The sequence below is a fragment of the Streptopelia decaocto genome (assembly GCF_964273445.1).
Source record: "Streptopelia decaocto genome assembly, chromosome: 1".
In the NCBI taxonomy this organism is placed as follows: Eukaryota; Metazoa; Chordata; class Aves; order Columbiformes; family Columbidae; genus Streptopelia; species Streptopelia decaocto.
Window position 1 is genome coordinate 76,110,775 of NC_138663.1, and position 26,771 is coordinate 76,137,545.

General features: G+C 45.2%; 1 protein-coding gene across 1 annotated transcript; it reads right to left on the reverse strand.

Moving 5' to 3' along the window:
• Window positions 1-1,859: 1,859 nt before the first annotated feature.
• Window positions 1,860-21,479, reverse strand: SSPN (sarcospan). Its single transcript, XM_082070612.1, has 3 exons — window positions 20,988-21,479; window positions 8,426-8,512; window positions 1,860-2,910 (listed from the first exon to the last, which is right to left on the reverse strand). Exons 1-3 carry the CDS (start codon window positions 21,321-21,323, stop codon window positions 2,545-2,547), a joined length of 789 nt encoding a protein of 262 aa, XP_081926738.1. The 5' UTR covers window positions 21,324-21,479; the 3' UTR covers window positions 1,860-2,544.
• Between the last annotated feature and the right edge of the window lie 5,292 nt (window positions 21,480-26,771).

The following is a 26,771-nucleotide window of genomic DNA, read 5'->3' on the forward strand; positions in this document are numbered from 1 at the left end:
CAACCTCTGAGTATGCACAGCAGGTGAGAGTTACCCTTGCACATCCATCTCATATGGGAGGCTGGCCCTGGCATAGGTACACCAGTGCTGCTTGCAGGGTCTAGATCGTGTCTTATGAAGAGCAGATGAGGGAACTGGGGCTGTTTAGCTTGGAGAAAAGGGGGCTGAGGGGAGACCTCATTACTGTCTACAACTACCTGAAAGGAGGTTGTTGCCGGGGGGGTGTTGGTCTCTTCTCCCAAGTAACAAGTGATAGGACAATGGGAAATGGCCTTAAGTTGCACCAGCGGAGATTTAGATTAGATATTAGGAAACATTCTTCCCAGAAAGAGTTGTGAAGCACTGGAACAGGCTGCCCAGGGAAGTGGTTGAGTCACCATCCCTGGAGATGTTTAAGAGACATGTTGATGAGGTTCTTAGGGACATGGTTTAGTGCCAGAGTTAGGTTATGGTTGGATTTGGTGATCTTGAGGGTCCCTGGAGTCAGGAGGGATGGGCTGGTTCCAACCACTGCACAGCCAGCCCTTCTGATGTCAGTGGCCAGGTCTCACATCACCAACCCGCCCTTGCACTCCACCGCTGTCTCAGCTTGCTCCAAGCATGCCTGGGAACCAGACTTAGGACTTCGGAAGGGTGGCAACATGTGGGCAAGTGTTCGCTTGCCAATGTGCCCTGCAGCCACGCTTGCTAGTGACTCTTATTTTTAAGTGCATAAAAAAACCCCTTTGGAAGGTGGTCTCAAAAATTTTCATTTTCTGAAGCTCCTCGCAGCTTGGCAGAGAGCACCTTGGTGACACTACGTCTGCTCTAGAGGTACTTTCCACGACAAAAACTCAAGCACATACAGAAAGCGGTACTCTAGGTGGACCACAGGAGACCTGACTGGTTGTGTTCTTCTGGCCCTGGAGGTACACTGGTCTAGCCCTGGCATGATGCATGATCACCGTATGGAAGAAAATTTTGGGATAGGATTAGAGCTACTTAGACAACTAGCTTCTGCTAGACTAAGTTTTTGACTCCTTGGTGGCTATTTTTGCTGCAGAAAAAGAAAGTTTTTGCTTCTTTGAAGCCTTATAGAAATTGTGTTTGCTTCCTCTTTCCTAATGATTGTGGTGCAGTTTTTCTGGCATGTGATTGCTCCACCCCACCTCAGAAACACCCTCGCTCTGTCAGGGATCGGGAAATCCCTAGTCAAGGCAGGGCGTGAGCACCAGCTGCCTTGCCCTTGCACAGCTATGGGCAGGCACTGCAAAATCCTGCCGATTCAGAACCACTCCTACGTTTAGAAGTCCATGCTGTGCAAGTAGAAATGATAGTTTGAGGGTCAAAGCGGCGTACTTGTCTTAGCATAAGGCTCGGTTTAAGGCTAATATGACATAAAGCACACTTTCATGGCAAAAAAGCACCGTTTAAATGTGGCTTGTTATTCCGTGCTGCTTATTAAGAAATTGTTATTCTCTTGCCCTCATTATTATAAACTATGGCAGTCTCTTCTTGCTTACCTCCCTCCACCCCAATTTAAAAAACATTCATTGTTGCAGGGATATATCTTCAGGGCTGTTGGCCCAGCTCCACTTTTGGTGTGTAAGGCTGATTGTCTTCAGAGTAGTTACACCAAAAATGCATTTGGCCTTTTGTGCTTGGAGCATAATTGGTGGAACTAGCTAGACGCCGGGTTTGGGAGCCTGCAATTACAGCAATGTCAGCATAGTTTTCAATGTGACTAGTGATGTAGGGTCCTCCACTTTCGGAGTGCAATTGGAAGTTTCTTGAATGGATCTTTTCTCATGAAGTGCTGAGCACTCACACTTCAGAAATCTGTCTGGAGTCTCAAGCAGGGCACACTGAATCACCATTAGTCAACCCACTCATATTGTTGTTTATTAGTAATTGGATTAGGTAAGCTATATCGTTAGTCACTCTAAAAAACTATGTATATTTTATATGGCAGTTGTCAATATATTCACTTTGCTGTTGGGCTCGGCCTGCATTTGAAGAGGTCTTGACCTCCCTTATTACTTTTCTGTATGTTAAATCCCCATCAGGTTAGCATGGATTATACCCAGAACATCTAAGAGACAATATATTCCCTAAGCATGATCAGCATAAGTATAATTAAGCAGTATGGACCAGATCTTTATCTGGTAGCAATCAGCATAGCTTCTCTGAAGGCAAGAATAGATATCTATAATACTAGCGATGGAAATGGACCCTATTTCTTAATTGCTGTAGCCCTGCAGATGAGTTCCCAGTGAGTTTTAAGCCCTCATTTTGCCCATGGCTAATAAAGACCCTCTTTGGTGAGTATTTGTACGGCTGCATCTTAAGGACTTTGTATAGTCTGTAGATAGTCTCATAAGAGACTTTTAGCAAGAGCAGCTAGATGAAATGCTCTTAAAATTATTGAAAAATATATTAATTAAAACTGTGTGAATGCTTTTCTTTGTTGAAAACCTTATAAACATTTATCCATCCATGGTGTCTACGGTGGCAATATGCTGACATTTTCCATTCCCTGGCTACAAGCCCCCACCAGCTCAGACCCTATACTTTCTGTTGCTGGCCTTCAGTAGCATTTAAAGGGTAGAACCGAACGCCCACATAAAAGACCTGATATCTGTGTTTCCACATCACAAAGCAGGCCGACAGGCACACCAGGGCTGCTATTAGATTGAGAACCATCTGCAGAAGTAAGTACAGGTTGAGCGCGCTGGTGAGGCTGCCACAGTCAGCTGCGTCCTCGTAGACGAAGGTCCTACCAAGGGGGTCTGCAGTGTCCAGTTTGCAGTAACAGGTCTCGAGGATGGTATCACAGGTAAATTTTGTCATCTGCAAATAATGGTGTGCAGCAAAAGCCACTGCCAAAACACAGGCAACCAGAGCAAGGGCACTCAGGAGAAAGTACATCAGCTGAAAGAAAGGAAAAAAAACTATATATACTCTTTTTCCAGCCATATAGAGAAGGAGTAATGCAGAATGAATGCATGCACATATACTTCACAGGGAATGCATGCATTCAATAGTCTATCTGCACATTGTGTGTTTCGGAAATTGCAAGGTCATCTCAAGAATGATTAATTCTACCTTGCATATTCTACATGAGTAGAATTTTACAGCCTGATAGAGCACCAAAAAATCTGTCTCTCTATATGGCCAGAAGCTTTATAGAGGGGGAGAGAGTATCTTCCTCTACTGTTGTACCTGCATTGGCTAGACTTACAGTCATCAGCTGAGATAAATTACTGCAGTTGCCTTGAAGCAGAGCTGAGCAGACTGAGGCTTGGGCTGACATATTATCCCAGGCTGTGCTGAGAAGTAGGTGTTTTTGAAACTTTGCTCATGTGTTATTCCCTGCTCTTGGCTTGCATGCCCTGAAAAATCTGATTTATATTTGCAAATCAGGCAGTGATCAATGCCTTCCAAAACTTGCCCCATAAAGGTGGAGCAGTCCTTGAAAGGCATAAGAGAGCAGCAAGCACCTTTCACGTCCCAGCGCTGCCCCTACTGCAGCATGAGAAGGACAAGGGTCTGTTTTGTCACCCTCCCTAAGGTGGCTTTTCTCAAGGGTAGCTATGCAGAGTCCACCCCCACAAACACATGGAAACGGGAAGCAATTCAGAGCCTTTGTCACCTCTGGTTGCACCTGAGACCTTTGGATATCAAAGCATATGGGCTTTCCTTGTGTTTGGTAGCTGGAACTGGCAGTTGTTGTGCTGCATACAAAACATGTGTGAATGTATATTAAAATCATATCCTGTGTTTAGCCAAAATAACATTTTTGGTTCTGCCCAGCACTGTAAAAACATTTCTTTTTCTTGGCATCTTATCTGTCAGACACATGGCACGACTGGGTTTCTGTTATTTTAAACAGGAGCTTCTCTCTCTCTCTCTTAACCTCAATACTGCAAGCAAACTATCAATATAAAAGTGGTTTTTATGACCTTGAAACTCCAAGTCTGTGTGTCTTAATAAAATTCACAGTCCTGGTGTTTTTTGTCTTATAACTAGAGTGTGAATCAATCTTTCTATTCAGTTGCCAGCTTGAAAAAAAAAATTTGGGCTTATTGCAGATCTTAAAGCACTATATACATTTTCTTCCCGAAATCACCAAATTCTTACAGCACGATGTTCATTTCCAAGACTTGGCTACCGTTAAATTTAATTATTTCCCCTGCAGCCTTAAACCAAGGGCAGCTTCAAAATAAGGGTGGCTCTTATTAAATGCAATTACTTTACCCCTGCAGCTTTCAAGGTAAAGGTCCATGGGAAAGGTGAAGCTGGAAAATGGGGACACCTCCTTATATAAAGCATAATGAAGCAAGCGCTGCTAACTGATGGGCCCTCCTCCGAACAAAGATGTGGTAATTTGTAGGCCTGTGACATTACTTTAAAATATGGTGCAAGTGTGTTTGATGGGGAAAATAAAAAATGGACAAACATTGACAACCGCTCCTCTTCTCTGAGGAATGAAAGTTGTTCTGGGATGCAGAAGTCCTAATGGACTGGCTGGAAGTCTCTGGATTCAGACCAGCAGGAGACAGAATCAGGCCTTCCTAATAAATGAGATATTAAGCCAAGACTACACGGTGTGCCTTGGCCTCCCTGGCAGGTATTTAATTTAGCTGCCAATTTCTATCCAAAGGCAGGACAAAATAACATGAAATCCACAGCCTAAGCTACACTCTAGGTATGGTAAGCAAGAATTTGCCTGTTGTGTAGTTAAAGGGAAGGAAATCTCAGAATCCCTTTGAAACGCACTAAATACATGGGCAGCTCTTCCAGCAATCCTCAGAGGTGAACAGAGATGCGTGGGGACATAGGGCAATTTCCAAATAGCTTATTATTCTCACAAGGTGTTTGCAGAGGAATCTCCCTATGAGCTGCTGAAAATGAACACATTTCCAAATACCAAAGGTGAAGCAAATGCAAATATTGCCTGTGAGGGAGCATAAGACAGCGAGTGCTGAGATCCCATCAGCAGATTAATCACATGCCAGACCTGGAGGCAAATTCAACATCACAAATACAACCGTGTAGTGAGCTCTGCCCAGGAACCAGAACTTGCCAATGTAAAACTGGTTTTTAACAGCCTCAGAGAGATAGGCACTGTGATGCTTAAATAGAGGAGAAATGGGAAGCGGGAAGAGACAGCACATGATGAGGTCAGAGCATGGCAGTTCATCCTCCTTCAGGCTCCTTATATGAGGAAGGACCATTTTAGCAATATTTCTTGGCAATAGTTTTGCTCTGTGCCAAAAAGAAAGTTAAAAAAAAAACAACTTAAGATGGATCGAGTTCCTCATGGAAAAGGCTTCTCATAGTTCTCACAAGTGAAACCAGAAGGGTTTGAAGAGGTGGATCCAGGGGACCCCTTCTGAAGGTGGTGGTGGCTCAGGCACCAGCCTGTGGAGGGAACAGGAACCACAGTGTGTGTCATGGTGTGGGCTGCTGGGCCTGGGTGGGCAGGAGCAGAGGGTGTCACGCCACTCTGGGACGTGCCGTAACCAGCACCACACTGATCTGTCGAATGTTAGCAGATAGCCCAGCAAGTCCACAGGAATCTCAAGATGTGGTCTTTCCTTTTCTCTTCTCTTTTATTTTATTTTATTTTATTTTATTTTATTTTATTTTATTTATTTATTTATTTTAAGAGAGAGGATCTCCCCTTTTAAATAGACTCATAACATGCTACTTTGTGGTACTGCACAACAGGCTTCTGGCGGACACGGAGATGGGGACAGGCATAAATTCAGCCTGGCATTTGCCATTGTCCCCACAAAAGGCAAAACCACCCTCTCAGAGGTGGTGGTCTCCCTTTCTCATAGATGCATGGGGTGCTGTGGATACCTGCAGTAGTCTCAGTAAGGGACTTCTGCTGAAAGCAGTTCTAACACCTCCTTTTTTAACAGCATCCAGGGCTCATGCAAGTGTGAAGTGAAAGAAGCAGCTGTCGAGAGGGAGAAAGGCAGAGAGGACTGCATTGGGTCTCCTCCCATTTCCCACCCTGAGGGAGTCACTCACAACCCAAGTTGCTGGGCTCTGTCTCATGATTGTAATTTTGCATCCTCAGCCTTGTTGCTGAACAGCTAATGTTGATGGTTTTTTTCTGTTTGGACACAGACTTTAACTGACATTTAACTGAAATATTCTCCTCTGCTCTGGTGAGACCCCACGTGGAGCATTGTGTCCAGCTCTGGAGCCCTCAGCACAGGAAAGACATGGACCTATTGGAGAGGGGCCAGAGGAGGAACACAAAAATGACCAGAGGGCTGGAACAGCTCTGCTGTGAGCACAGGCTGAGTTGGGGTTGTTCAGCCTGGAGAAGAAAAGGCTCCAGGGAGACCTTGTTACAGCCTTTCAGTACTTAAAAGAGGCCTATAAGAAAGATGGGGACAGATTTTTTAGCACGGGTTATAATGACAAGACAAGGGGTGACGGTTTTAAACTAGAAGAGGGAAGATTCAGGCCAGGCATGAGTAAGAAATTTTTTACAATGAGGGTGGTGAAACACTGACCCAGGTTGCCCAGAGAGGTGGTAGATGCCCCATCCCTGGAGACATTCAAGGCCAGGCTGGATGGGGCTCTGAGCAACCTGATCTAGTTGAAGACGTCCCTGCTCCTTGCAGAGGGTTGGACTAGATGAGCTTTGAAGGTCCCTTCCAACCCAAACTCTTCTGTGATTCTACAATTCTATGATTTAAAGATCTGAGATATGGTACTGGAGATTTAGATGAGCCTTGTGTAAGCAAAGCCCTGGTGGAGACTTTTAGCTCCTACTTTGTTTAAAATAGGTATGTGCATTGCAGCCCAAAAGTGGTTCATCTGGAGAGGCAGTGAGGAGAGGAGGCACTTTGGGATAGTGGGTCCCAGTGGGGATGTGGGACAAGAGAGATGAACATCCTGGGATTGATCAAGTTTTGTAGCATGCCACAATAGGAAATGCTGGGAAGGTGGATTATGGGAAGGAGGGTGCTTGGGGTAGCCAGCAGTCCATGAGCTATTTATTGAGCCAGAAGTCTTTCAAGGGAGACTTTAGCTCTAATTCTGCCAGATTATGATCACCTGGGGAGCACTTAAGAAATGTTTATTTTCTTGCAGGAGCGATGGCTCATGTTCCCCACTGCCAGGGCGGGTGGTGTTGCTAAGGGTGGCAGAAACAACTGAGCTGCCCAGCCCGACGTGCCATTCCCACCATGGGAGATGACTCCCTTCCTGCTTAGATGCCAAGTTCAATTTAATGCTGCAGGGCAAGCAATAAAAAGGCTGGCGTGGCAGCTCCCGCCCAGCCCAGCATCTCCCTGGGCAGCCGTAAGGCTTACTTGTGGGTGTAAAGGTGACAGGGTGAGAATGTAAAGGCAATCAAAGGGCAAAAACAATTGTTCTTCTTCTCCTTTTCTTTATGTAAGTACAGGAGAAGCTTGAGGGAGGCACAAAAGACACACCGGGGTCTAATTTCTAAGGGAGGATGAATGCTGGGTTTGAAAAGCCACTCCTTGCATTTGATTTCCTTCTGCCTTTCTAAGTTAATAATCACCGTTTCTTTGTGTTGCTTGTGTCAGTATTTTTCTTTGTTATTATGTGTCTGCAAAATATTAAGAGCCCTGAAAATTACAATAAGAAGGAAAAACAGACCAGAAAAACAGAGGTCCCATCTGGAATAAGCATTCTCAGCCTTTCTTTTCTAACCTTCATTGACCAGTGTCAATGAAGCACAGTTTTGGGGACCGAGGTGGGGCACGGTGCCTGATTTCTGCACCTCTCTTGTGATGCTCAGCTGGGAATTTACTTCATTGAAGAATGTTGGTCCCCATGGTTTGCTAACACTTTCTCATGTTCACTAATGCCCAACCCTGACACAAGGCACCACATGCTGAGGTGCTCAGGAACAGCCTCTACCTCTCCCCTGTCATGAAGGTGGGCAGATAGAGATTTCCAGCCATACTTTTTAATTTGCCTGTGCCCACACAGTTTCTTATTTCATGGTGAGGAGCAAACCTGCTGGGAAGGTGCTGAGATGGTTCTTAGATCACATTCAAAATTAAAACTTCATTTAAGTGGACCCATTTTATGCCACCCTGTCACCCAGCTCTCTAGGCATATGTCTACTTCATCAGTAACCCACAACCTTTTACTGTATGCTTCCCCAATTATTCCACCTTTCTTGATCTGAATCTCTTTGATATTCTTAAAACATGGCAAATAAAAAGGTATCTTACTCTGATTTGAAATTTTGTTATTAGAGTTTCCCCTTTACACACTACAGTTTCTTCCTTAGCTGCCTGGAAAATAACAGAAAACCATTCTTGCATTTCAGGTGCATTTTCACTTCTTTTCATGTGGTCTTAAAAATATCCCCAGTATCAACTTTACTGATTATATTTAACAACATGAGAAGAAAAAGACATTTTTAAAAAAGTCAAGGTACCTTTACTGTGAACTGCACACACGTCTTCTCGTCAGGTTGGTACGAAATACAAAGCATAACAAATCCCACTAAGGACACCACACAGACCTACAAGGGAAGATTTAAAAAGCGTCAAAGTTAAAGCCAAAAAAAAAAACCAAAAAACCCACCTCCACATAAAAAACCCCACCATTTTTTCAAGCCAAAACACCTTTCTGTGTTAGTAGGACTGTAACTCCAGGAGCGGCGTGTAAGTCATTTGAGTAGAGCCTACAGCCATGCATCTAAGAACCTCATGTGTAAATGCACTTGTGAGGAGGGAAGAGCTGTAACTTTCACTTTCACCAAGGCACAAAAAAACTTAATCAGAGTGACTTCTTGAATCAGACCTTCAAAGACACATCCCAGAAATAGCCTCCCGGATGGGTTTTGAGGTTTTGTCCATGTAGCTAACTATCAAAAAGGAGCAGAAAGCATATGAAGTTGGGCTTGCAAGCCCCAAAAGCAACATCCTACATACCAGTGGATGCTGACAGGGTTTTTATGTCACCAGTACAGGTTGTAAATCAGCAATCATAGCTGCTACTGGATAAGAAGCAGCACATTTTAGAGCAGAGACTTTCAGCCTCTTCCAGAGTGAACACCATACCAGAGAAGACATCTCCCCTGCAATCTGAGACTCCATTTTAGCCCTGTGGCAGTAGTTGCTGATGGTTAACAGCAATAGAAAAGTATTTATGCACTTTATTATTAATTTAGCCATCTGTATTATTAATTCAGAAACTGAGATTTATTTGCAGGAACAGATATTCACTGGTAAGCATTTTCCAGCCACATAAGGAGGGAAGCTCCTGCTCCGAGCAGCTAGCCCAATCAATACGATTTCCTTTTTAAAGTAGTGCTATTTGGCCCCACCATGGTGCTAAGCACTCAACTGCCTTCCTCTCCCACGTTTTTGGAGGACCAGTGAGCAGACTTCGTAGGAGGAACACAGGACCTGCAGCTCTGCAACCAGACTGCTGCTTTCTGACAGCTTCCTCCATGACAGGACAAGAGGAGCCAGGTCCCCAGCACCCACTGAGGGCTGCCCGGGGCTGGATCAGGGCACACGAGGAGTCCCGACCTCAGCTGCGAAGGAAGAGAATGTTGTTGGTGGCTGGAGCTGCTCTGGGAGCAATCCATGTGTGTTTGGGGTGTCTTGGAAAAATACGGGAGTCTATAGCATGCAGGCATTTTTAAATGCCACTTTGTATCGCACCTTTAAAAAGGCCCAGATATGATGAGCCTTAGCTGGTGCCTTAGCTGGTACCTTAGCTGACATGGGCCAGCGTGCTTCCAAAGGTGCTAAGGCTTGTCTTCATGCAGGGCTGGGAGCAAACTTTGGCCTCCTTTCTAGGAGCATCTTGATCATAAATGATAGCTATTACATTCCCAGTGATGACAACAAGAATCTATACTATTTTCCCCCTTTGTCTTCATTTGGGGGTTTTGGACAGTTCTCATTAATTTGAGGCTTTCTGCTTTCCCAGAGCAGTGGCATTTGCCCTCTCGGTCCAGCCCTGGGTGCAAGTTGCCTTTGCTCAGGGGTGGAACTACTCCACGGAGATGCCTGCAGGAGTGTGGGGCTCCTTCACAGCCTCATCCCCGCCTGCTCGCTGCACGCTACGGCAGTGCTGTTCACATCCAGATTTCCAGCTCCACAGGGGACTGCTTGACCTGTGGTGAAAAATACATAACTGTCCTTTTAGGCAGCAATGGTTAAAACCATTTCTTTTATGATCCGATGCATAAAATACTGAATTTTTCTTCATATCTGCATTGTTGGTGTAAGGCACTAGGCAGCAGCCCTCTAAAGGAAGAGTGCCTCTCAACACATGGATAGTCAAGTCCCTCAAGAACCTGTGTGATTAATAACACTTTTTCCCATAAAGTTTTATTTCATGTCATTGCAGTGGGACATGAATAGGAAGTATTGCCTCAGAACATTTCTAAAGAAAGCGCCAGTATTATTTACTCCTTTCTATGTCATGTGTATTTATATTCTAGTCCTATGACTTACACACGGCCTCCAATTTATTTGTTTTCTTCTTTTTATTGTTGACAGCCGTAGCTGACAGTGTTGTTGGGGGAAAAAACAACCTTTCTTGTCAAAGGTCCTTAAGTGTTGGGGTTTTTTTTGCCCTAGAGTGCTTCTGTGTGACTCAACCAGGTTTTATTTCTCAGGATTAATCGTCTATGTCCTTGGTGCCTTGCACTGTATATTAATCTTTTAATTCAATTAACATGCCCATAAAACTTAAATCTTAAGGAGATCATATCTCTAGTAATATCCAAATGATAAACTCCCTCAGTGGCAGTAGTGACTGAAGGAAAGAACTAGAACTTGCAACGGGAACTAAAAAAAAAAAAGAAAAAGCTTAAGTACACTCATATAACGTTACATCCCCAAATTTATGTGAAATCAAAGGGGCTGCTCACATCAAAGCTAGACCTAAGTATCTTCAGGATCTGGTGCTGAAGGATCTTGTTATGAGCAATAAATCAGATTTGTTTTGCTTTAGCTACACCAGTGGGAATTTACACTGGCATGAACCAAGGGCCAGATTTGCCTCCAGGTTCCTCCCGTGAGACATCATGGGACTATGCCCGCTGTCCCATTCCTGTTCCCATTTTCCCACAGAAGGCTGACAGAGCTGCATTCATTTTGAGGGCAGAGTCGGATTCCGATGGTGGAATTTTCTCTCTACCATCATGTGCCTCGCACAACTTCTGCAAAAACCCTACTGGCTTTAAATGCGGCAGGATCAGACCTCCCTCTTCAGAAAGCTTCTCATACAAAAGACTATCGTTTAAAAGGATTTCCATTCCAGCACGTGCTTTCTAAAGTTCCTCTAGGATTTAAATAATATACTCAGGGATACTTGAAGAGGCACATTTGTAGAGAGGTATTTATAAAAGATTACACTGGGTCAGGATTCTGGCAAGTCCTGGCTGGGATATTTCAGAAGGCTTAAGTATTTCTTTTATAACAATATACCAACATGTTTTTTTAACCAGAGAGGTGTATTTTTGTAAGTGATGGTAAAAAATAATGTTGCTGAGAATTATGACCCAGATATGTTTTACATTTCGGTTCTTTAAAGGTGAATTCACCCATTGGAGCAAACCGAAGTGTGGAACATTTATACAGAAAACAGCTTTATGCTTCTATTTTACACATTATTAATAGATCAGTTCTGAATTATACCTGTGAAATGCAGTAGAATAACTATAAAAATTCTGTGGTAAATACCTGTTAGGACTTGCTAAATGACTAAGACAGCTGCATTACAGCAGGCACGTTATGGATGCTGTTGATGCTGATTGCTAAGTAGCATTAGGTAATCCTGCGTCCTAGCGCTTCAGTAGCCATTGCAATATCCCAGCGTGAAGCATGTATTTCCTATGCCTTATTGACTAAGCACACAACATAAAATGCGATTGAACTTGCTTTAGCACTTGCTTGCCACCAATCGATATGCATTTGTTATACAAATAAAATACATTCTATAAGAGCTGTAGAATAGTCGTTAATTAGACCAGGTCTTGTAACTGTTCTCTGGAAATCTATAAATATGCATTTCTATGCTGAGTAAATTTCAACTCAAGCTTATTTCAAGATTTTATACTTCTAAATTTTCCAGACAGACTAACACACCCTTTGCTGAATATGTGGTGATGTGAATGGTTATCCAAGGAAATAATTTAAATTTAGAAAAGTACTGTCTAGAAAAAGACTCAAATGTAATACAGATGTATTTAGGAAGGGTCCAGATTTAGTGTTGGTTAAGGTATACTCTGTGAAATCCTCCAGTTCACAATCCAGGAAAACAGCTGTTTACTGGAGCTGGCTGAAAAACTTTAAAGCTTATACTCTAGAAAAGTTTCAACACTATTTCTTTTTAGCGGGAAGCAGTAGATGTTCCTTCCATTGGGCAGAAACATCTCAGGGCTGAAAAGTGACTTAAGAATTCATTTTTTTTAAACCACAACCCAAATAGCAATAGGTATTTTCTAGGTTGCTCCCACCCTAAAAAGAGCTAGAACCTGATGTTGTGAGAACTGAATTAAGATGCTATAGATTGCAGCAGGACCTGACCCCAACCTCATTGAGGAGTGGGTCCCAGTTGATTTGCCTGGGAGAATCTCTGCGCTCACAGAGATCTCGTGTGTGCACAGTCCTTGCCTCTTGGGGACTTTGGCAAACTGACTCTCCCTGTACACACACACAGGTTGGCATAACTGGGTGTTTCTCACAGCCTGGAGCCTCACACACTGCTGTAAAATAGATGGTCCAACAGTGAGACTGCAACCATACTGCAACATACATTCAGCGCTTGCAAGGAGCGTGTTTTTACACATCTTGATCACCTTAAAACCAGAACTCAAGTAGTAAAGAAGAAGATAAATCTCAAGGTAGCCAACCCTGTCCCTTCCACTAAACCTATTACACTTCTGAAAAGAGTCACAGGTGAGAAAAAAAGGCTCATCATCTCCAACAGGAACAAACACAGGTGGCAATGCAGAAGGGCATTTGGACAAACCTACGGACATTGCAAATCAGTAAGGACCATGAGGCTCAGGGCAAGGGAGCCTCTCTCCCCATCCTCACCTCCCTGCAGCTCACTTGCTTTTGGTTCTGCAAGGACTCAGCACAAGGTGTATAAGCAACACAAGGACACTCCATGGTAGTGACGAAGATGGTTATGTAACGTACAGAACTGAAGGGGAATATGAACACACAGGGCACAAATTTCCGCTGTGGTCTGCATTCATTATCTTTGCACGTTGACATATTAATGTGGTTTGCTTCATTTCAACAGATTTCAAAACCACAGATTGCTCTAATCCGTCTGCATCTCTCCCTTGTATGTTTGTGAAAGTGGTTTTTCTTTTCTTGCTACACTTTTAGTCCAGGAGTTGCTATAGAATAGGTAGTTTTCTCCAGCAAAGAGCTTTCTTCCCAGAGAAAACCCTGGGAAACCCTGGCATGTGACGCTGGTAAAGCGGGAGATCTGGAAACACCCACGAAGACATGATGGAAGGAGGCAAAAGTCTAGTTCAGAGGAGCACCTTGGGTCTATGCCACAACACAAGACAAATGCTGCAAACACTGACAAAGACATACTATAGCTCATCCGCTCTTTATCTGTGTAGCGTGGCTAAGACCGCCACATGAACACGTCTCACAATTTGAGCTGTGTCCATGATTATGAAGCTATGGCAAGCCATTATCTCTATAGCCATAAGATTACCTAGTCTGAGGAAACCTGTTTGAACAATCTTCCTCTCCGAATCTCACCTAGGCTTTTTGCACAACCATAACCCAGCCAGGAACTCTGTTTCCCTCCCTCCTTCCCCTTGAGGCTATAGCTAGAACAGGGGTCTAAAACACAGAGGAGTCCAGCATTAGATCAGCACTTGGCCAGGTATCACACAGAGCTCTGCTGTGCAGCTACCTTCTCAAACCATTCTTTGAAAATATTTCACCATTTCTTCCCATCAAAGTTTTCCACTCTGTACCTGATCAAAATAAAAGTATGGATTTCAGCTAATCAGGCATCAGTGCATAGTTACTCTTAGAAAATGATGAGATTTAATGGCAGACAGCTCTGAAGAATACAGCTCCGATGCTGCATACGTACATGGCAATAAACAAGCACTGGAAACGTCACCGGAGCATATTTCATGCAGCCTACCTCATTGCATTTCATCCAGAGTTTCACATACTTTGGAGACGGTGCAATTAAATACCTAAACTTGGAGGCTGTTCTTGAAGGCTGTCCCCTCTCAATCTTTTTGATGTTTTCCCATGGCCAATTGAAGCTACATTGTTTAAAAACTGGATGCCTGCATGACTATAATTTCCACTAGCTGCTTCGATGGCACTAGTTTTTAAGTGTTATCTTTCATTATAAATTGAAATCTGCTTCCCTAATAACAAGCAAAAGTTAAAAACCCAGAAAGGCTGTATAGGAGGTAAAGCCTGACTGAAAGCCACCTCCACAATTGCTGCAGGAAAAGGTGTCAAAAGCAACAACAACAAAAAAAAAACAGCAAGGGGCCAGGTCTAACAATAAAGTGTCTCTCTTCTTTCAGGCTTTAAAAGGGAAGACATTTCAGGGGTTTTTAAATAACACAGTCATCCCCCATGTCAATATGCAAGGGGGTTGGTTGCCTCCTGCTCTAGCTGGGGATGCTTCCCAATTATTGACCTTCTCTAGGAAGATAAAAAGGTTACCTCACACATAAAGTGGTTGTCTGATGTTTGGCACGGCCACCACCATGCAGCCACAGCATCCGGCCTCATGGAAAAACATTACATCCAGCAGGTGGGAGGATCCAGAAAGAGAGAGACAAGGGAGGCTGATGGGGGCTTACGCATACGGGTTTGTCTCATTTTATTGTGTGAGGGACCACCTGCAGAAAGGCTTTTAGGTGGGAACATCTACAGAGACTCATCTGTGGGGAAACTGTCAGAGACAACATGGCCCTTGAATTGTTTTGTGACAGTGAGACAGGGAAACTATGTACACTATGGGAACAGCTACAGGTACAGCAAGCCCCTTCTGGTCCAGAAGAGTGCAGGTCTAGCCAACCACAGATAATAATCAGGTTGCACTTAACCCCAGTTTCTAATTTATATCACTTTATGGCACAGAACTGTCCTTTTTTTTTTTCCCCTGTAAAAATGCTTCATTCTTTCAGCATCTGTCTCATAACAATGTTCTCAAAGCTTCTGTTTCATGGTTACACATGCCACCACCATTGTACCCAATTTTAGGATGAAAATTCAAACCCCTGTCTTCTCTCTGACACCAGCTTCTTCCATTGCAAAAATCCAGCCTAATTTTAAGGGCCTTGCTGCTTCCCTGGGAACTGGGGATGCCAGAGCAACTTTTCCGAGAGCTGTCCAAGCCAAAGAAGGTTGCTGGGAGCTTGTCACACCACCTTCCTGCCCTTCCAGCCTCAAAGCAACACAGACCCTGACAAGCTACTGAGGCAGAGGCTGGGTCAGCACTGCCTGTTGCAGGCAGCGCTGTTGATTTTGGCACTCAGGTTTACCAGCCCACAACCACGTGCTGAGTCAGTGGCAGGACCCGCTGTCTGAGTCAGACTTTCATGCAGAAGTACAGCAGTTAAACAAACATCTCAATTATCAGCAGCTGATAGGGATACGCAGCATCGGGAGATAGTCCTGTCTGTTTGCTACCCATGTTGTACTAACCGTCAAAAGATCTTCGAAGCATGAAAACCAGCCAAACTCCTCTGCCAGCCCTGTCCTATGGAGAGGTTGTCCTGCACCATTCCCTTATGCTGCCTCGCGACACACTTGCTTTTCCCCCTCATCTCCTGAAAACCATTCCTTGCAGCTGGGTTTTCCAGCCATGGTGAGATCTTCATTTATGTCACCTATTCTTGTCTACGAGCTGCTCAAAGCAAAGGATTTTTTTCCTTTGGTGAAGGTTTTGGTTTAATTTTTTTACAGGTACTTTAAAAAAATATATGAAAACTTAAAGACACATAAATAGTTTTGACCACAGGTAAATGAAGGATAATTAAATTGGTTTTTCAGTTGGAAGTCTGCCTGCCTTTCACACGACAAAGCACCACATCAGAGAAGCCAGTGCTTGAACGGTACAACCAAAAGGTAACAAGGCATGGCTACCCCCTGGGTTAAGCTCAGGGACCCTCTGGCCCCAGGAAACACCTGGGGAGATGTGACCCTGAAGGCTCCAGGCAGCAAGTAGGATCAGAGTTCATAGGCTGGGGACTCGGCCCATGGAAGATCTTTGGAGACAATTTTAGTAATAAGCTAAATGACAGCTGGAGCCACAGTTGCTGTCTTGAGCTGCTTGAGAAACAGATTCTTTAAAAAATACTTTTAAAATCCCAGTTTTATTTACATCCATGTATATATGGATTTTAAATAACTTTCTGACAGAAATAATACACACCCTGGATTATGATTTCTGATGAGCATTTTTGTAACAATCTTAACTGCTCAAGTCTGTAAAATGGGTCTGAAAGGGAGCTCTCCTGTGAAAACTGATACTCTCTACTTTTAATCACAGTGGAAATAATCTAATAGCAGAATTTTTCAAGGAGAAATACATCGTTTATTGGTCTGGGTGTCAAAAGGCCACAAGCTAACGAAAAAGAGTGAAAAGGATACCATTAATATGTACTGCTTCTGCAACGCTTTTTATCCAAGGATCTCGAAGCAAGGGGTGACTGATAGCCATTATTAACCCCACTTTACAGGGGAAGTAACAAAGTCTTAGCAAGGTTAAGTAACTTGCCCAAAGCTACGCAGCAAGTCAGTGGCAAGACACATGAAAAAATAAAGCCCCACACTTCTGGGTGAAGAGTTTGTCCAAACTCCTTCAAAACAGCAAGAAGGAAGAGGGTGCTGGGGTGGTCCAGCCTGCAGTTTCAAGTGCTTGGGACAGGTCTCATGGAGGAGCCTGGCAGGTGCTTCAGACCTGGATACCTTCACTATAAATGGCTACAGGTAGGAGAAATGGATGCCACCTTCACTGTTTTAATTGCATTTATTTCCCTGTCCCCAGCAACGTGGGAGAGGCATTTGACAGGGAATAGGCCGCTGAAGCTGAAGCAGAAGTGATAAATCACATAGGCTTTGTGGTTCCTGTCCATAAACCTTTCCTTTGGTTTCTGACTAATGCCTCACAGATTTTGGATGAAATACATTTCAAACTAGTAGGTTTTAACCTGGTTTCATGGTGGAACACTTCTGATGCAATGCAAACTGTATTGTTTCCTTCTGCAGGAGATGCAGGAGGGAATGGCTGGTGCCGGACACCTCTTGGAGGGGACCCTTTTGGTGTCAGGGTCCTCCTCTGCTCCCCAGCAGCAGATCATTTGCCACATTTATTCCACAGGGTGGTGAACCCAGTTCCTGGTCTGTGCTATCCTCACAAACCTAGGCGGTCAGGTTTTGAACTGGTTTAGTTCAGACTGCCTTGCATAGTTTTCCTCAGTAGCCTTTTACTCTACCTGCTTCTCTAAAGATGTTCCTTTTCATTCAAGGTAAATGCACTAAAGCACTTGATTTTCAGCAAGGAACAGTGTCACCATTTTGCCACTAATAAAGAAGGAAAAAAAAATCTTTCAATCAATCAGGGTCTATTTAGCACATTAGCAATTTTCCTTCATTTTTCTGTCACCCTGCATTAACAGCCATGGGGTCAAATCCAGCCCTGGTGTAATTCCAAAGGAGTAACACTAGGAATGAGCTTCACCCATTATCTCTAATGTTGCTAAAAAGGTCTCAATAATAGATTTTTTAACTTCTTGATTCTGAATACTAATCAAGTCCTCTAAAAAGAGCACTTGAGTGGGATGCTACTAAAACAAATATGCTCTGGTATTTTACACCACATCTTTCTGTTCTGTTGCTCATTTCTGTGCAAATGAATGAGTTTCAGGAAGTCACTTTCTGCCACAACATTTGTTCTCAAGCAGCGTGTGGGTCACCCATCCTCTACCTGTTTGCCCTCCATGCAGCCTCCCGCAGCAGCCCACGAGCCAGCCACATGTAGGATGTCCTAGCCAAGGTTCCTCCTTTATGGACCAGCTTCCCCTCCAGCTTTTTGGATGTCATTCTTAAGCACAATCCTCACCACAGCTCACCAGCTGCAGCCTGTGACCCATACACCCAGAAACTCCAGCTCAGCAGCTCCTGGCCATCTCCATCCAATGTCCCAGTGGGCACCAAGTAGCTCCATGGAGACATCAGAGCACAAGAACAAAGTAAATGCATCATCATGTCGTACCTCCCGCATTTTGGCTCTCAAATATATGCTTTGCATTACTCCTGTGGTACTTTGGCCATGGCCAGTGATCTACACGTGCTCTCTTGCTGGGAGGATCTGGGTCTGCACCACCACCTCCACCTCTCCTTTCTAACACTGATTTCACTCTTACCACTTTCTCTGTGGGCATCAGACACCTCTTTCCCTACTGCTTTAGGCTGAGGGTGCAGGACAGCAGTGTGGTTCCCCAGGAACCTGCCTGGCCGTGTGCCCCCGGTACACGGTCCCTGCCATCACCTTGACAGCAAGCAGAGTGGCCACCAAAAGCCATTGTGAGCTAGGAAGGAGTCAAACTGCACTTAAATGTGCTGGTGGCTCAACATGACACCAAAGTCCCCAAGGTGAGAGTCACCGTCTGACTCAAACCATAGGGTCCATCCCCACAGGGCCCTATCAACATTGGCAACCAACGACAGAACCGAGGGAATGTCAGGAAGATGTGCCAGGGGAGGTTTAGGTTGGACATTAGGAAAAGGTTCTTCCCCCAGAGGGTGGTGGAGCACTGGAACAGGCTCCCCAGGGAGGTGTCACGGCCCCAAGCCTGACAGTGTTCAAGAAGAGACTGGACAAGGCCCTCAGACACATGGTGTGAACTGTGGGGTTGTCCTGTGCAGGGACAGGAGCTGGACTCAGTGATCCTTGTGGGTCATCCTTGTGGGTCCCTTCCAACTCAGGACATCCTATGATTCTCTACCTGCAGCCCACAGAGTCCAGGTCCCAAAAACTGGGGCAGCCTGTAAACATGAAGCAAAACAAAGCTCTCACCCCCATAGCCAGCATAGTCCCAGAAGGTGTGTTCCCCCAGGGGTTATCCTGGCTGACTGATGAGTGCAAAATGTGACCACCACGGCTGAGAGCTGATTTTGAGTTGTGGGTTAGCTCAGGAATACACATAGAAAATTGTGGCTGTTTTTCAGGGGGAAACTCTGAAAGGGACTGAGCTTTGCCTCACATGGGCATCTAAATGTCACTACTGCCTGCAGCTGCTGGTAAAAACAAGAGGAGTTAGAGCTTGGTCTTCAGAAAGTAGTGACTTTAGTGGTATTTCAGGCCTCCCTGAGGGAGATCAGGCATATGTGTATGTCTCCCATGGATGCCGTTTGGACACTGGTGACATTCATATGGGCCAGGGGCTACTTTCATGGCTTCTTTCATATTCCTGGCCATACACTAGTTCAGTCCAGCTCACTCTTTCTGCAGTTTTTTCTAGTGAAAAAGCTATTTCAAACCTGGGATACTAATAGTGCTGTCTGGAAAAGACATAATCTGACCTCCAGAATCCCCAAAATAAACAAGAGTAGTGAAAATGTCACATGCTGCTATTTTATCACACATACTCCCCCCTGGCTTGTAACAGTGAAAACCCCAGGAGGAAGTTCTCCTCCCAAGCAAGGGCAGGCTCTCACCCCGCAAAACATCACCAAACTCTTAGATACCTCTTCAGTAGGAAGAGAAAGAAGAAGGGGGAGATGAGTAAGAGGAGCTTTTCCTTTGGGAGCTCAGGCCCTGCTCCTTCCACTCTTGGGAGGGTCACCCAGCAGGATTATTAATACAGCAAACCCCAAACAGTTTAAGTGTTCAGATAATGCTCCAACTAGCAAGGAAATACGTTTACAGGAGATGCTCCCATAGCTGTTTAGCACATTGAGAAATATTTTCTTTAAGTACCTGAACATGAATTTATTTGCTGGGAGTTTTTACAGCCTAACAACACCCAAAACAGTGCTAACACATCAGTATATATTTTCCCGAAGCCTGCTGCCTAGGGAAAAGAACCTGCATACTGAATTGCATCCACGGCACATGCCAGGGTCATCATCCCCGACCCTGTCTCTCCACAGGCAAACAGCATGTCCCCGAGCACACGGGGCCCCAAGCAGGGCCACACCACACACAGCACCGAGACCCTCACAACTCCTCCCCACCTCTGCAGGAGCAGCCACTGCTGGGGACCAGCCCGGGCTTCCCCACCAGCGGTGCCTCCTATTTACGCCCAGCAGGACCCTGCCCTTTACGCGGTCCCTGCCTACCCATGCAGCAAGGCTGGTCTGTCACTCGAAACTGCATGTGACTTGGTGAGAGCCACCGGCGGGCCCTGGGACGGGTCCCCCTTTCCCTGCCACATTGCCCACCCACCAGCCCCGTCCCCCTCCCCACAGACACGTGCAGTCTCTCCCTCTGCTGGAGGAGAAGTTGGGGAGGGGTGGGTAGGAAGGGGGTTAAATCACAGCGGTTCTCTGACACAGCGCAGCAAGGAAGGTCAACAGCCACTCCTCTCACTGTTACCAATGCACCCAGCTAAAAGTTGCAAGTTATAGAGTTATGCTCTCACTTCAAAAACCTGATTGTTATGGTTTGGTGGGGAAAGAGGGGAGGCAGCATAAGTAATCACCATTTTTTTTTCAGCATCACTAGGCAGGAGATCACTGCAAAGCACAAGCTAATACATACACCTAGTGAAGAGCAACCCTGTATTTTATTTAGGGCCTGTTGAATATTTTAAGGAAGAATATGAAAGCTTGTGTTATTCTGCAGGAGCGGTTTCCTTGGAAAAGTATACCCAGACTTTTAATCCTAAGAATATTTATAGTTAGCATAACTCAAATGGTGTTATGCATGCAGTTGGTTAGTTTAAAGTGGAGCGTCATGCAGCTTGCATTAATGTTGGCAAAGGCACTGTACGGAGAAACAGACTTTATGCTTACAATTATCCCAGCCCAATATGGAGTGTCTCTGACTAGCAGAGAAGAACTGATGCCTGCCATAAGGAAGCCCAGCACTGTTACAGAGATGCCTAATGCCAGCTGCAACAAAGCAAACAGCAGCGGGAAACGGCAGCCACAACAAGTGTGAGATTCCTCCTCCTGGCCAGTTTTGGGATTCCCCTTGGTTTTCTTCTGCTTCTTCTCCTTCTTCTTCATCGCGGGCTCCTGCGTTTTGCTCAAGTCGGTGCTTTTCTCCCCTTCAGGTGCCTTCCCTGTCTGGCTCTGGTTATTCAGGGACGTGCCGTGCTGTGGTTTCTTCTCCTCCTTCTTTCCCATGATGATGAACTTTAGGTTTTCACGTGCGTGTGTGTGTACGCACGCTGATGGGAGTGTGAGTTTTTTTGCCCCCCGAAGCTTCGCTTTGTGCTGGCTGAGCTGTTCCCGGTATTTGAATCAAGAAGGCTGAACAAATATGGAAAACATTTGGAGCAGATTGTCAGAGCTTCGAAATGCCACATATAGCCCAGAGAAGAGGGGGATTCAAGGGGGGTAGCGAACTGCCAACGTGTAGTCTCCGGCTCTGCACGGGGTTTGGCTGTGCACACAGGGCTGAGCACGCATCTGCCACCACGGCTGCATCGCTGTGAGCACACATGTGCGTGCGTGTTCGTGGAGGAGCCAGGCAGGCAAGCAGCACGCAGAAAGTCTGCATCGCCAGCTGATGAACAGGAGGGAACTCTGTCTCAGCGGGGAGCCGGGAGCGATCAGGTGCCTGTGTCTGTGTGAGCACTGAGCAGGCAGGTAGGAGCTCATCACGCCGTGGCTCTCCTGGGGACGACTGGCACGTAGAGCAGAACTCAGCACACCCACGCAGCACCAGGCACACAACGGGCACGTTTCATGCACCGGCTGAATCAGATGGAATGGGTGCATCTCACTGGGAGAGAGTTGACTATGTGCATGGGAAGTACGAAATTAACACAAACAAAAATTCAAATTAGTACCCTGGGGAGTCAAAAGGAATCCTGTCTCTTCCCCGAAGTTGCAAAAGCACAGCTAGGCATGTTTTATGATGAGGTAGACCAGGAACTAGCAACGAGGGTGGTGCTGCTGTGCAGGTACTGGTAGCGTATGGAGCTGAACATCTGCTGAGAGTGTTTCCAGGGCTGCAAGTTGTCCATGCCAGGAAGATTATTTATGTTACCTAACTGAGAGAGGGTTGTCTTATTGTGGACATGTGGTCACTGCACTTTTTCCATACTTTGGCTCACTCTGGTGCTTGGGGACAGCACATGAACAGAAGTGTTGCTTATTTGTTTGTTTTTTCCTGGAATACTCTAAAATCTGTTCTGCAGCTGAATCCAGTGCTGGGGTGTCCTCTCAGACACCGATGGGGCTTCCCAGGGAATCTCCCCAGGAGGTGCCAGCAGGACTGGGGTCTGCAGAGTTAGACAGTGACTACCAAAGAAACAAATTAAGGAAGAAATTCTTTACAACGAGGGTGGTGAAACACTGGAACACGTTGCCCAGAGAGGAGGTAGATGCCTCATCCCTGGAGACATTCAAGGCCAGGCTGGACGGGGCTCAGAGCAACCTGATGTAGTTGAAGATGTCCCTGCTCATTGCAGGGGGGTTGGACTAGATGACTTGTGAAGGTCCCTTCCAACCCAAACTATTCTATGACACCAGGTCTGTGAACAGGAGGGAGCAAGAAGAGGTGGGTGGTGAGCAGTCCCACGCCGGTGGCGGTGCCGGCTGCCATGGGCTCAGCCAGGCCGTGCTGCACGCGTCCGTGCACGGGAAGGCTGTGGGAAGCGAGTGGCTGCCACGACACCCGTGCTTAGCTCACGCCAGAGGAATTACTCAAAAGCTTAGGGGTAAGTAGGTGCTTAAATGCTTTCCTGGCCTGTGGCCTGAGCATGTACAGCCTGATGTACAGCCCTCCTATGAGCCAGGAGCTGCATCGGTGCCAGCAGAGCACTGAAACCCCTCCTTGGTGCCTGCAGCTCCGTGTCCTCATGGTTGCAGAGACATCATGAGGACACACGGGCTTGTGCTGCCGCCCCAACAACAGCAATGGAAACAGCATAAATGGGCCAAACAGCTCTGTCCCCACCATTTGTTGACTTTTTTTTACCTTCCAAAAGACGAGTGAGTTTGAGCAACAGACACAAAGCACTGGGATGAGTGGGGCAAGTGAGAGGAAGCTGTCGGATGTTGGAAAAATCATCAGCAAAGCTGCCTTTGAGTGCTGCAGAGCAGTTCAGGGGGAATAACCAAAATGTTGAAGTACTTGGAGAGGATCTTACACATGCTGAGATAGCATCAAGGAAATATTTCCTTTGACATATTGGCAATGCCTTCTGAGAAACGACTCTATTTCCAGCTCTTTATGGCATTTAACAGCAATGAACTGTGTCTTCTGTATTAATAAATTATGATGTCACTTTGTTTTATGGGTTAAGCAATATCCTCTTTGGTTATTTATACTACCAAGTGTATGAAAGAAAACTAGAAACAAAGTGATTTCGGATGCTTTCTCCACACATAACTCTCATGCTACATCCATAGAGCAAGATTAAGATATATTGTTCAAAAAAGGAAAAGGAAAATAAACTAGAGGTGAAAAAAAGTGAAAAAGCCCTCTTCCTTAGTCACGTTGTTCACTGTGCTGTGTTTTCATAGTTTCTTACTGAGAAGTTTTGTCACCATCATCCACTTTTTAATATAACCTTATGATAGCTTGCACTGATTGGTGTACCTTGTCTTTCAATCTCAAAGCCACACACAACCACAGGTTCTAGAGGGATGGGCTATTCAAGGAACAGCACCAAGGTCAGATAGGGAAGCAGTGGCAACGCTGAGAACACACATTTGCTGATGCCAAGTCGACCACCTGCTTTGATGATAAGTATTAAATGAAGTTGAATTTTCTTTTCTTTTCTGCCCCTCCATTTCCCTGTCCTGTGCCACAGATCTTTACTGTGTTTTTTCCCCCAGGAAAATCCTGGCACTGTTTTTAGCACCTGAATTTGTGCTGGCAGCTTGATTTATGATTGTTGTCTTCAAAAAGGGGCCAAAATCCACCTGCTTTATTCATGCTGACAATCATATTAGTTTCAGGAGGAGTAATTGCCTGAGGAAGATGAACAAGATTTAACCCAAAATCAATAAAATGAACAAGCACTTCACTTAGAGCCAATAACAGTCCTTGCTTATATCCTGGCCTGAGAATCTCTCTTAAAACAGGTGCCTAAATATCTTTCTGCACAGTAAGCACCTCAAAAATGAGGTCACGCTCCATTGGCAGCAGGCTGAATATCTCCTATGGGGTATACGTGGAAAATGCACTTGGGTCCCAGCATGCTGCAGCCCCTTCAAAAATCCCAGTTGCATGCCTGGTGTCCAGAGCCCTTAAGGTAGGAGAAGTCTAGGCCACTTCAGGGGATGTCTTCTGTACAGCAACCAAAAGGTTTGGGTACAAAACTATGAAACATGCTCAATGTAGACCAGAGTTCACTTTCTCACAGCTGTTGCATCTGCAGTAGCTGCACCACTTAAAGCACTGGGTTTTTACAAGGAATCTGAAGACATTAGCTGCCATTTGTATGGTCATGCTGAGACAAGGACCCTCTTCTGGGCTGGGTACAAGGTGCCTTCTCAGGAAGGCACTGTCCCCCACCACAGGACAGCAGGAGCAGCTTTCAGGCACCTTCTGCTTTGCTGCTCCTACTGTTCATGTGGTTGAGTAAAGTAGTGATCAGACAACAGCTGACTTGCTTTTAGCTGGACACCTTCGGGGGTTCAATGGATGCCAAACGGTTGTGAAGAAAGACAGTCCCTTGTAATTTAAAAAAAAAATACATATTGCATACTTAAAATCACTGAAGCCATATCTAATCTTTGCAGCAATACACAGTTATCTAGAGAAAAAAATAGGGGTAAAATACATTGAAAAAATTTGGGATGGGGATGTTTTTGTTTTGAAATGGTTCAACAGTATGTACAAGAGGGAAAAAACATTCTTTTACTGTGGCTGGCTTTCCCTACAGTGTCAAACGTGCATATCTTAACACCCTGGAAAGTTTAATGGGGACAGAGAAAAGAGGTGGATGCTGGACTGATCTTTCATAATTATCAGAATCAGATTGTATTTGCTGATTCCACTTGGCATTAACAATTGAGTATAAAACAGCTGTGGAAGAACTCACAGCACTGGTGAGCAATGAGAAATTAAAAGAATTACTGTTTTAGAAATTGAAAGATTAAACAAGGACACTGAAATAACACTTTCTCAAGTAATACATCTTCCGGATGTCACTTGGATTTTCTCAGCAACACAAGAATAATCATTACCCTTTTATACCCAAAGGCCCTGATTAAATATGGTCTTAAATTAAGCACATGCTTGAATACCCTTCCTGGATGAGGATGTTTTTTGATTCGAACCCAGCTACCATCTCTCATGTGGCACGCAGTTGTAATTTTGGTGTCCTTTACACAAAATGAGTCACGTTGCACAGATTTTCCATAGCCATAGCCATAGCCATACTATCCTCTGTAAAACATTGCCTGCTCTTGTTCCTTCCTTTGCCAAAAGGCAACGCGAACCGGGTGACGATGACAAGTCAAACAGCACACACCATGTCAGACATAGAAATGGCAGGATCTGGGCTGCAGCTTTGCAGTGACACAGTCTTTCCAACTTCTTCTCTCACCCACAAGGACACACAGTGTCGCATGGGACTCCAGAAACGTCGTATTTTTTTCTCCACTGAGATTTTTACACTGGAAATAAAGTGGTTTTGGCATGGTTGAACCCTCACAGACACGTAGACGCACACTTCCACATTTATACAGATATTTCTTCAAGGCATCAGCAGTCCAGCCAAGTGCCAATCACAGGGTTTCAGCACACAAATTCAAAACAGTGGAATTAGCAAGGAACAAAGGCTTGGACAAGGCTCAACGTGTTGCCCTGAGGACCACGGGGCATTTGGCTCCCTTTGCCCCAAGTGTAGATCCACAAAAGGCTGCTGACCCAGGACCCCTTTGGAGATGCCACCTCTATTACAATGACTAGGACCAGGAGGGAGCCAAATGTGCCACAGCTGGTCAAAGGCTCACCCACTCGCCAAGTCAGCCTGGCCTATGGAGAAACCAAAACCCTGCCTTGTCCCCGCTCTCCTTTTCCCCTCTTCTACTGACCCCATAACAAGTAACAGATCACAGAGCTGGACTGAGCAGCGCAAATGCACTGTCAAGTAGCCAAAGTTCAGAACACTGGTGATCTGCTAAGTAACAAGGAAATAGAGGGTTCCCCATTCAAAGTAAACAGTGAAAGATTCTCCCTGAAAGCAGAGGTATAAAGTGAGTTACTGCGAATTCTGAAGACTGATGCCCATTGACAGCAGGTAATAATAATATCTAGCTCTTGAAAGTGTAATTACATAAAAGACAAAGCCAATTAGAGATGGGTCTGACACACGCAATTCAGGCTGGTTTATGACACAGCCATTTTTACAGCTTGGGTCATCTGGAGGCAAGGCTTGTTTTTGACAGACTCTTTTGAGGCCAGTTCGTGTCATTTTGTGTGTCTGTTAGCTCTGCTGTGAGTGCTGGGTTGGGCCAGATAACCTCCAGAGGAACCATCCAACCCAAATTATTCTTTCTGTGTGCTCCGTGTGCTCTTTTGGCATTACTAAGGATAAGACCAAGGTGTGAAGCACTTCATTTTATGTGGATGGGGTGACAGACGTGGAAAGAAGTAGAATAGGAGTTGTT